This window comes from Octopus bimaculoides, chromosome 15 (genome assembly GCF_046866305.1).
Source record: "Octopus bimaculoides isolate indiv1 chromosome 15, ASM4686630v1, whole genome shotgun sequence".
Taxonomy (NCBI): Eukaryota; Metazoa; Mollusca; class Cephalopoda; order Octopoda; family Octopodidae; genus Octopus; species Octopus bimaculoides.
Window position 1 is genome coordinate 45,917,907 of NC_142942.1, and position 12,500 is coordinate 45,930,406.

The window sequence follows — 12,500 nt, forward strand, 5'->3', positions numbered from 1 at the left end:
TCGCCACCTTGCCTAATTGAGCACACACACACACACACACACACACACACACACACACACACACACACACACACACACACACACACACACACACACACACATGTATGCATTTGTATATGTATGTTTTGTTGTCATAGGTTTCATGTTAGGCATGCAGCTTTAGCTAACTTTCAAATTGTTACTATTTATGTTTTTTTTTTGTCTTTATTTACGTATTCATTTTTAATTAAACAGCATGTGATATTTATGGCCTGTCAGACTGTCTCTAAACGAATGTAAGGAATTTCCTAAGTATGTTGAGTGATACATTTTTTTGCTAAAAAGGTGGATTTCACAAGAGATGTTTTGTTTTTTTGTCTGTTTTTACCCTCTCAGTTTTGTTGGTTTTATCCTGGTTCGAAGATATTGTTTCTCGTTAAGTTTCTATTTTCTCATTATAACAGTGTGCAAGCTAATCAGAAATCTTCACGGTGGTGGATATTTTGGAAATCTTCCTGCTAATATTTCCAAGCCATATTTCTTACACAGTTGGATAAGTAGAATGGATACATCTCTTACATACATGCATACGTATACACACGTATAAACATAAATACATACATACTTACATGCATGCAGACACACATGCAAACCTACACACATAGACAAATACACGTATATACTCATGTGTGGGTGTGTATGCGTGCGTACATTTATATATACTTGCATATCTGTATATGTATATGTATATGTCCGTATACATACTTTTATATATGTATGCATGTGTGTATATATATATATATATATTTATATATATATTATATGTATATATATATATGTATATATATGTGCGTGTATATATGTGTATATGTTTATATGTACAAACATACATACGTACACACACACACACACACACACACACACACACACACACACACACACACACACACACACACACACACACACACACACACACACACACACATATATATATATATATATATATATATATATATATACACACACACATTCACACAGACATTTTATGGAGTCATTTTTCTAATAGTCTAAGTGTCATACTCCTTTGGGTCGTTGGAAAAGGAAACTTCCATTGGGAACGCCAGTGGAGACTTCCGTTTCATGTAGCGTATATTAGGTAAATTATCTTAATTAGTTTCATACCTGTTCAAGCTACACACGCACGCACACACACATACACACACAGAGTCAAACGCACATATGTGCGCATGCGCTTGCAACATCAGAGCTGGATATCAATGCCGCGGCTAAACTGCCAAAGTCACTGGGGCTTTCAATGAATAAACGTCTATGCTTGTACTGAGTGTTTCTCCTACGTGTCTGTGTATTTAAATAGACGGAAAGTGTGCAGTGAATTTGCCGTGTGACGTGGAAAATCTGACGTTTGGGATAAAATCCTTTTTCAAGAAAGAGTTGTCATGAGATAAATTAATGAAGGGCAACAGGGTTACAAAAACTGGCTGCACTTGATCAGGAACGCAGGACTACGGAAGTTTCATACTGGAACGGGAAGTGGTAGCAGAGAGAGGTAGAAGGAAACAGAAATGGAATGAGGATGAGACGTGGGGATGGTCAAGGGTAAGGTGAAGGGAAAAGATGCACTGAGAGAGGAATTAAAACATAAAAAAGAATTTAAAGAAGTAAGAAGAGGTGTAAGAGTAGAAGGAAAAGTGTATTGCACTCCTCTTTCTCTCACGTACCACTTGCTGTGGACTTGGCACTCCGCAGAGCCCAGTTCATTGACCGCGTCATCGCTGTCCTATCGTCTTTACGCAGGTCTATAGATAGCATTCCTCTCTCACCTTGCACCTGTCCGTTCTCCTGTTGAAAATTAAATTCATCCGCAACTTCTATATTCTACTTTCTGACTCAACAACCGCTCCAATCTTTCCCGCATCACCTGTCCTCGCATAAAAAAAAGAGATATAAAAGAAGCTCGGAAATCTACTAATTAGAAGCTCCATATTACCCAGTCCCATACAACCAGGCAGTTTTAAATGCACTTGCCGACGATGCAATACCTGCCCCTACATTAACAATACTACAACTATCAGTGAGCCTAAGACACAATATTATGCACGTCTCCCATATTGTAATAATTTCTTTACTTTCAATAGACAAGGGGTAAATTTATTTCCATAATGTTTTCATAGTGTTAAATTCAAAATGGGATACGTAACACTTGGCTTTTTTAATACCTGACTACAGAGTTCTTAAATACAAGACAGTATTGAGTGGCAGGTCATTGACATAATACACACACACACAGATATAGATATGTATATATATGTATATATATATATATATATAATTATTAAGATCGATTACAGGATAATATTGGTTTCAAATTTTGACAGAAGGTCAGCAAGTTTGGCGGGAGGGGAAAATCGATTACATCGACTCTGGTGCTCAATTGGTACTTATTTTATCGATCCCGAAAAGATAAAAGGCAAAATCGACCTCAGTAGAATTTGAACCCGGAAGGTAAAGACGGACGAAATACCGCTAAGCATTTTTGCCCGAGTTGCTAACGATCTTGCCAGCTCGCCGCCTTATCGAAATGAAGCTGAATATAACAGTGCGTGTGTTTGCTTTATTGATTACCATGACTCTATCTCGATGTGCCTTCGCATTGGTGAAGGCACATGGCTTAGTGGTTAGAGCACCGGACTCACAACAATGAGGTAGTGAGTTCGATTCTTGAATCGGGCTGTGTGTTGCATTCTTGAACAAGATACTTTATTTCACGTTGTTCCAGTTCACTCAGCTGCAGAAACGAGTTGCGATATCACTGGTACCAAGCTGTATCGGTTTTTCCTTGGATAACATCTTTGGTGTGGAGAGGGGAATGGGGCTGATATGCATGGGCGACTACTGGTCTCCCATAAAGTACCTTACTAGGACTTGTGCCTCGGAGGGTAACTTTCTTGATGCGATCCCATGGTCATTCATGACCGAAGTGGGGTTTCACCTTTACTTTACTTTATCCCGATGGAAATAGTTAATCTATTTTATCGGCCCCGGAAAAGACGACAGGTAAAATCGGCCCCGTGATACTGGAACCCAGAACACAAAAAACAGATGTGAATATATACCGCCATGGCATTCAATTTAGCTTTTTCTTTTCCTCTACCTTTTTTTTTAAATTTGTTTACATGGTTTTCTTGTACATCTGTTGTTTTCGTTTCTGTTTTCTTCATATCCTTCTTCCCCACTCCTCGTCCCTCCCCCCCCCACTCCACAATCTATATAAACCTTTAAATAATTTCTTTATCTTTTTTTACTCTGCCCCCCTCCCCCCGCCACCACTACTGCTATTACATCTAACATGTTGACAACTTTATCGCTAAGGTTACCGTATAAATGGTTGTAGGAATGGTAGTGGTGGTGGTGGTGGTATGGATGGGGGATAGAGATGAGGCTGAGAGTAAATAGTAGTGGTGGTGATGGCGGTGGTGGTTGTGGCGATGGTGCTGAAGATAATAGGGATAATGATGGCGGAGGTAATGGTTGGGGTGATGGTAACAGTATTCGCGGTGATTGTGGTGGTGTTGTTGTCGGTAGAAGCAGTAGTAGTAGTAGTAGTTGTAGATGTACTGATGGTTGTTGTAGTATTGGTGATTCTAGCGGTGGCAGCGGTGGCAGCGGCGGCGACGGCGGCGCGGGGAAAAACTTGTTAGCTGCTATACAACCCCAGGCCAGCCCTGATCCAGTCGTCCTACGGCCCAGCATGGCTCAGGTGTTTCAGTCGGTGTCGTTGTTGATTAGTCGCAGGATTTGAGGGGAGATTTGGCTGATATTTCTAGCAGGGTCGAGTGGCCAAGTAGAGACTCCCTCATTGATTGGTTTTTCTGTTATGATGGTGGTGGAGGTGATAGTTAAAATGGTGGTGGTGGTGGTGATTGTAGTAGTAGAAGTAGTTGTGGTAATGGTTGTAGTAGTAGTGGTAGTGGTGGTGGTGGTGGTGGAGGTGATAGTTACGGTAATACAGACATTGGTGGAGAATGGTCACGGTGGCAATGGTGGTGGTGGTGGAGACGGTAGTAATGGCGGTGGCGGTGGTGGTGGTGGTGGGATGGCTGTAGTAGTGGTTGTAATAGTGTAACTGAGATGGTGGCTGTCTGCTTGCACCTCTCTTTCTTCTCACTGCCCCTTCTCTCCTCTCACCTCCCTTCTCCCCTTCTCTTGATTCCCTCACCCTCATCCCCTCTGTCACCTCCCCTCTGTCACCTCCCCATCTCCCCCTCTCTCTCTTTTCACATCCCCCTCTCTCTCTTCTCACCCCCCCTCTCTCTTCTCACCTCCCCCTCTCTCTTCTCACCCCCTCTCTCTTCTCAACTCCCCCTCTCTCTTCTCAACTCCCCCTCTCCCCCTCTCCTTCTCCACCCCCTTCTCCACCCCTTCTCCACCCCTTCTCCATCCCTTCTCCACCTCCCCTTCTCCACCTCCCCTTCTCCACCTCCCCTTCTCCACCTCCCCTTCTCCACCCCTCCTCCACCTCCCTCCTCCACCTCCCCTTCTCCACCTCCCTCCGCCACCTCCCTCCTCCCTCCTCCACCTCCCTCCTCCACCTCCCTCCTCCACCTCCCTCCTCCACCTCAGTCCTCCACCTCCCCTTCTCCACCCCACCTCCCACCTCCCACCTCCCACCTCCACCCTCTCTCCTCCTCTCACCTCCCCTCTCAACTTCTTTCAATCGCCTCTTCTCTTCTCTCACCTACCCGTGTCGCTCCTTCTCCCACCTCTGCCCTCTCTCCTTTTCTCACCACTCCTCTCTCCCTTTTTTCACCCCCCTCTCCCTTCCCCCCGCCCCTTCTTTCATCTCCACCCTCACCCCTTCTGTCAACACCCCTACTTCCTCTCTGTCACCTCCACCATCTCGCCTCCATCTTCTCCGCCCCCTCCTACCCAGACAAGTGTTAATGGCGGGAGGTCTGTGTTGAAGGTATCTCCCCTTTAACCTACAGCTGCTATTTAACACAGCCTGCCTTTCTATAACTATGTGACCTTTGCTTTTAGATTCACAGAAACGCTATGTACACACTCATACGTGGATGTGTATATATATATATATATATATATATATATATATATATATATATATATATATATATATATATATATATATATATATGTATGTGTGTGTGTGTGTGCGTGCGTGCTAATATACGTATTGAGTTGACATTTACATACCCATGCAGACGCATAAATATATGCATACGCATATATATATATATATATATATATATATATATATATCTTCGTATATAGATATGTATGCATGTATATGCCTATGCTTTTTATCTTATAATATAAACAATCTAACATTAAACAGAAGGCTTACTCAATACTTTTGGTAGAGTACAAATTTGATATTCTTTAAGAATAATATTGACAGCGACTTCGAAGTTTCGACTAGCTACAGCCATCATCGAACGGTGGTACATCTTGCCTTTATATGACCTCTGCTAAAGCTGGCCGAAACTTCGAAGTCACTGTCAATATTATTCTGGTTTAAGAGTTATAAATTCCCATTCGTGTGTGTATATATACATATATACGACGGGCTTCCTATCTATCTATCTATCTATCTATCTATCTATCTATCTATCTATCTATCTATCTATCTATCTGTAACTTAGCGGCTCGGCAAAAGACACTGATAGAATAAGTACCAGGCTTAAAAAAATAAGTATTGTGGTCGATTCATTCGACTAAACACTCTTCAAAGCGGAGCTCCAGCATGGTCGCACTAAATAAAAAGAGATAAAAGATAAAATAAGAATAATTTTGGACAGCGATGTAAAGTCCATTTAGTGAGTCAACTTCTGGTATGCAATTTAAAGGAAATATGCATTGTTTTATGTCGTGGTAAGTATTCTGTTTCGGAAGGTGATATCTCTGTACGACTTGTGATGACGTGTAATCCACTGCTTTGAGTATTTCGTAATTTATTGCATCTTGTCGAGCGAATAGGGTTGCAGAAGGTATTGGAGCAGTCCACGATGGACCTAATGTGATAAATAATAGGTGGTCCGAGGAAAATTGGGGGTGTTATTTTGCCGAGTGACTGTGATAGCCATGTGTGTGAAGCTGAAAACGATGTTTGGTGACCTATGTGTATGTGTTACTTCTAGTGTTATCTGTATTATTTGAAAACCAGGATGTGTTGAAGAAAGCATTGAAGCAGCTTGTAATGCTGTTGTGAGACGGTTAGTATATTTGTTCTATTAATAATGTATTTCGTATGTATGTGTGTGTATGTGTGTGCATGTTTGTGTGTATGTATGTATGCATGCATATAAATATATATATATATATATATATATATATATATATAATTTCTTTATTGCTAACAAGGGGCTAAACATAGAGGGGACAAACAAGGACAGACAAAGGGGTTAAGCCGATTACATCGACCCAAGTGCGTAACTGGTACTTAATTTATCGACCCTGAAAGGATGAAATGCAAAGTCGACCTCGGCGGAATTTGAACTCAGAACGTAAAGACAGACGAAATACTGCTAAGCATTTCGCCCGGCGTGCTAACGTTTCTGCCAGCTCGCCGCCTTAATATTAAATCCACTCACAAGATTTTGGTCGGCCCGAGGCTATGGTAGAAAACACTTGCCAAAGGTGCCACGTAGTGCGACTGAACTCGGAACCATGTGGTTGGGTAGCAAGCTTCTTTATTTCATAAATTTTGCCTTAAAGGCATTACATAGAGGGGACAAACAAACATAAAGAAGCTGAGGGGGTAGCAAGCTTCTTACCATACAGCCACGCTTGAGCCTATATCTATCTATCTATCTATCTATCTATCTATCTATCTATCTATCTATCTATCTATCTATCTATCTATATATATATATATATATATATATATATATATATATATATATAATATATATATGTGTATGTATGTATGAATAAATATATACATATATATATAAATACCGATATAGTGTTGACAGTGATGGTTGGGATGATGATGTATACATACATATATGCATACGTACGTACATACACACACATACATACTCATACACACGATGGGGGTGTTAGTAATGAGGATATAGGTAAAGTTTGTGAGGAAGCGTATATAAAAATGGTGGTGATGGTAGCGGTGGTACTAATGGTAGCTTTGACATTGTTTATGGAGATGATGTTAGATGTGGGGAAGGTGGTGGATGGGTGTTGTGGGTTGGCTTTTAGTGGTTAGAATTTTGATTATAAATTAATATTATGGTCAAGTGATATTTCTGCTTGATTCGTCTGACATTGTTACCAATGCAGTATATAACGCCAGTTGTAATTCTACCCGTCGCTCGACATTACATACCCGGTACGCTGGGGTGTGTTATTCAAATTACAACAAGTGCAGCGAGTGCATTAATTTGCAGTTATCTGCATTCAGTGAATTAGCAGAGGTTTATAACAAATATTCCTTTAAGTGAGATTTAATTTTTGTTTTTGTTTCGGAAAAATGACACGTTACGTTGCATGAGCTTAACATTCTTACATATATATATATATATATACATGAACATACTTGTATAAATATATATATGCATACCTACGTGCATACATACATACGCACTCGTATAAATATAAATACATGTAAGTGCGTGCATACACATACATATATACATACACACACACACACACACACACACACACACACACACACATATATATATATGTATGTATGTATTCATAGATATTTATACATGAAATGCTATATATACGCATACATCTATCTGTGTATGTATATTTGATATTAATCTCTCTCTCTCACTCTGTATATGTGGGTATGTATGTATGTGTATATATATATATATGTATGTATAATACACACACACACGCACACGTATATATATATATATATATATATACACACATACATAAATGTATATTTGTGTGCTTGTGTATAGAATATAATATCATAATCTATATAATATAGTAATGATATATACTGACACATATTCAAATATATTTACATATGTATACAATGTATAAGATATATATATATATACATGTATACACACGCATGCACGCACACACACACATACGCACGCATATATGTACATATGATATACGTGTGCATGTGCATCTATATAACAAAACTGATTTAAGTAGCCTCGGATGGTTATTTAAATCACTTGGGTAATATCGTTCTTAAGTCTTAAACTAAAACCGTGAAAACAAATCATATATTCATCATCATCATCATCATCATCATCATCATCATCATCATCATCATCATCATCATTTAAAATCTGCTTTCCATGCTGGCATAGATTGGTCGGTTTGACAAGGCCGGGAGCCACACCAAGCTTCATTGTCCGTTCTGGCGGGATTTCTATGATTTGATGCCAACCATTTTGCAGAGTGTGCTGGGTGCTTCTTATGTGCCACTTAAGAATCAGTGATTCTTAAGTGGCACCGACACTCGTGCTTTATGTGTGACATAGTCACGTACACACGCGCGCGCGCGCGCATACATACGTATAAATATACATACACGCAAGTGTACATACACACATACTTACACGTGTGTTGTTTATGTGTATGTGTGTATATATATGCGCGCGCACTTGTGCGTTTCTATGAGTGTTAAAATTTTTGCAAAGGCGTTAATAAAGAGCTTGGTGGTTGTAGTTCATGGTCTCATTGGTGATGCGAAAACATCCGCCGTTCTAAGCAGATCTATCCACGACAGATTCCACCTCAAGCGATATCTCATAGAGAGGATGGTAGAGAGGATGGGTAATGAATCTCGCATGGACAGGGCCCTGATTAGTTATGATCAATCAAGACGCTTCGATCGTCTCAGCCACTAATACTTGGTGGCTGATGTTCTCGCGGCAGCCTTTTTCAGTCCTGTCTTCCAAAGTAAGCAACATCTGCTCGGTAGTTAAGCTGGAAGGTAACCTACCAGGACCATTGAGGATCATGCACTCGGTCTGTCAAGGTTATCCTCTCTCGTCTCTTCTGCCTCTTCTGCGGTAACTGGAGACGTTGTGGGGAATCCCGCACGAACTAGGACGTGGGAGAATCGTGTTGGCATACGTGGACGACATCACCGTCATAGTAGCGGACACTGGACACAGCTCGGATTAACACTGCTGTAATGGAATACAAGGCAGTGACATGAGTAAAAATGGGCCGTTTATCAGATTTACGTTCTGCAGTTAATCTCTTTGACTGGGTCAAGCGTGGACCGAGGCAGGAAGCCTAGCAACGGGAGTGCTGCCAGGCGCTCAAAGCCCTCTGCTAGTTGGGCAATTTAGTCATTGGAAGTTCCACTTTGGTGTCCTATACTGTTATATCTTACATACTCAATTTGTTGCTGGAGATGTCATTAAAATTACCAGCTGTTTACCTCCCGTGAACTAAGGTGGTACGTTCTTTTCAAGTCTCGATAATGTTGCAGAGACTCCTTGCTTTGCCAAATAAGGCTGTTTTCTAGATATTTTCATTTTTATTCCAATGTTTTCCAACCAGTTTAAAAAAATTTCTTTGCACATTGTACCCTGAGCATCAACAATTATTAGCTCAAAATACACCTTTTTCATTGACCACAGCTTTTTGATTTCTCTCTTCAGAACTTCATACTTCGGTTATTTCTTCCTTTAGTTTTTGTCCTTATGCAGTCCCCAAGGCAAGCTATGTCTATAACGAGGCACGGTTTTCTCCCTTGTCTTTCAGTAGACTATCCAGTTTCCAATGTTTGTTCCTATAACATTGTCATTTTTCTGCCACAAACTTCGGTTCATATTTATACCATTTTCTCGTCTTTTCCGATCCAAACTAGTTACATACTTTCCACTGAACTATTCTGGCGACATTGTCGTGGATTCTCTTGTATTCTCTCTTCACCAATTTACTGCTTTTTCTCTTAAAGTTTTATCCACTGTCTCTCTAGTTTCACCAAGAATTTTGCATTTATCAGATTCTACGGAATTTACAGACCTTTGTAACTTGAGGTAGTTTATTCTGAACACGTGTTCCTGCACTGGACATATCAGGGCCTCTGTTTCTGGTTTCACCTCGCTTTTTCTTTTTTCGTAACCACCTCCATCTTTTATCTAGATGTGAATTTCCTTAGAATCTCTCTCAAGAACTGATAGTGCTTCTTATTCTTCCACTTGTTTGTTTCTATCTTTATTTTGTAATTCATCTTATCTTAATTGCTTCTCTGCATGTAATAAATAAACCATCTTTCTTCACTTGCACAAGTAGTGCTTCCTCTCTCTTTCTGTGATATCTGATGTCTCTAACATGCTTATTTGCAATAATTTTTTCTTCTTCTCCCTTTGCACACAGGTTTTGCCACAAACTGCTGCTGCTGATTACTGGTCAGACTGGTCAGAATGGAGTCTTTGTTCCCGGACCTGTGGTGGAGGATCTTCTTACCGACTCAGGAAATGTATCCAAAGTTTCTTACCACAACACACGTGCAAAGGAGACTCCATACAGTACACCACCTGCAACAACGAGGCAAGTGTTACAATAAATAATATAAGTACCTCATTTATAGTACCTCATTCTGTCATTTATCATCATCATCAGCATCAGCATCTTCATCATCATCACCATCACCATCATCATCATCATCATCATCATCATCATCATCGCTATCGTCATCATCATCATCGCTATCGTTGTCGTCGTCGTCGTCATCATCATCATCATCGTCGTCGTCGTCGTCGTCATCATCACGACCATCATCAGCATCATCATCATAATCATCACCATCATCATCATGACTGCCAGTAAGTGGAACTTTGATAGAAAGAACAAGAACAAGAACAACAACAACAACAACAGCAACAACAACAACAACAACAACAACAACAACAACAACAATAATAATAATAATAATAATAATAATAATAATAATAAAGCAACAGTAAGGATAACAACAACACCCACAACATTAATAAAAATAACATCAACGACAACAATAAAAAATCACCAAAGAACATTAAAAAACTAGGCAAGACAAGAACAGCAACCACAACATTAGCATCAACAACAAAAACGATAATAACAGGAGCATGTAAAATCACCAACGACAACAACTACAATACCAACAACCATATCATCACCGTCGTCGTCGTCGTCGTCGTCGTCATCATTTTAACGTCCACTTTTCGATGTTTGCATGAGTCAGACGGATTTTGTCGAGCCAGATTTTCAACAGCCGGACGTCTTTCCTGTTGCCAACTCTAGCTTCTTTCCAAATAAGGAAATAGTTCTCCCACCCATGGGCAGGTCATGTTTACCGGGAATATTGGAAATGAACAACACCGTTTGCACGGTGACGCTCATTTACGTCTATCACGCGATGTCAAGACAAGCGCACATACACGGCACATACACACACAGCAACACACACACACACACAGCACATATACACACAGCACATACATACTCAGCACATACATACTCGCTTGACAGATTTATTCTAAACAAAAGCAGCGCCCAGCTGGAGTCCTCACGGGCCAATCTCACTGAGCGTTTCTCCTGGCGAACGCACACCCTTAACATATCTTCATCCCTTAGACGATATTTCAGTCTCTCCCTCCCGACACACTACACATGCTTACAGTCTGCAAGGCGTGAAGGCCCCAATGGGATAGTGCGTCCTCATTTGAGACGGCACTGTTGCTACACCCACAAACATGCTGGGTCCTGTCCAGATAAAGACCATTTGGTTTATTGGCATCTCATCCCGAACGGACACACTTAAGTCTCTCGTCCACAGGTGTGCGAGATCTTTTCTCTGCCTTCTACTATCGCTACTATAATGGCTTCTGCTCCTCGCAGCTATTGGTCTCATACCTTCAACATTCGGGCACCTCCAATGTACACTTGCCTCTCCAATTCTTGGTACATCCAATACTCTCTTTTCTCAGTAGTAACTACTATGTCCGATCTTTCCTCTCCTGAACATCGCCCCTCTGGAATCAACTTCCTACCCATGTCTTTTCTGCAGGTGCTGACTTGCAACAGTTTAAACCGGAATATTAGCGACATCAATTTCACTAGTCTTCGGGGGCACGCAAGGGGCTCTGCCACTTCCTCGAGAGTCAGTAAGTGAAAAGAAAAAAGACCCCCACCCTCCAAAAATACGACACAGTGCACTCTCGGTTGAGGAATTGAACCCATTTCCTCATAATCTGGAACCGAATACCCTTAGAGATTAGATCACACGTGTTCACACTTTGTCCTATGTTAAATAATTAAATGTATATGTCACTTGTATAAAAGACTCGATGCTCTTTACATGGAGTCCGCGTTTCAATCATAATTTCCGTTTATATTCTCTGTTAACATCGTCTTCTGTAGATGTGTCCGAACCCGACCGATGATTTCCGTGCTCAACAGTGTACGGCCTACGATGATAAGATGTACTTTGGACAATATTTTACCTGGATACCTTACCGGAATCCATCAGATCCATGTTCACTTTA

The 12,500-nt window shown here is 40.7% G+C and overlaps 1 protein-coding gene across 1 annotated transcript in view; it reads left to right on the plus strand.

Moving 5' to 3' along the window:
* The window catches only part of LOC106868395 (ADAMTS-like protein 3), a 240,075-nt gene that overhangs the window by 77,491 nt on the left and 150,084 nt on the right, over window positions 1-12,500 (plus strand). Inside the window, exons 2-3 of the mRNA XM_089363799.1 lie at window positions 10,348-10,521; window positions 12,376-12,500. The exon at window positions 12,376-12,500 is cut by the window's right edge and continues 109 nt beyond it. Coding sequence (XP_089219925.1) covers window positions 10,348-10,521; window positions 12,376-12,500 — 299 coding nt within the window. The remainder of the gene's footprint in view (window positions 1-10,347; window positions 10,522-12,375) is intronic.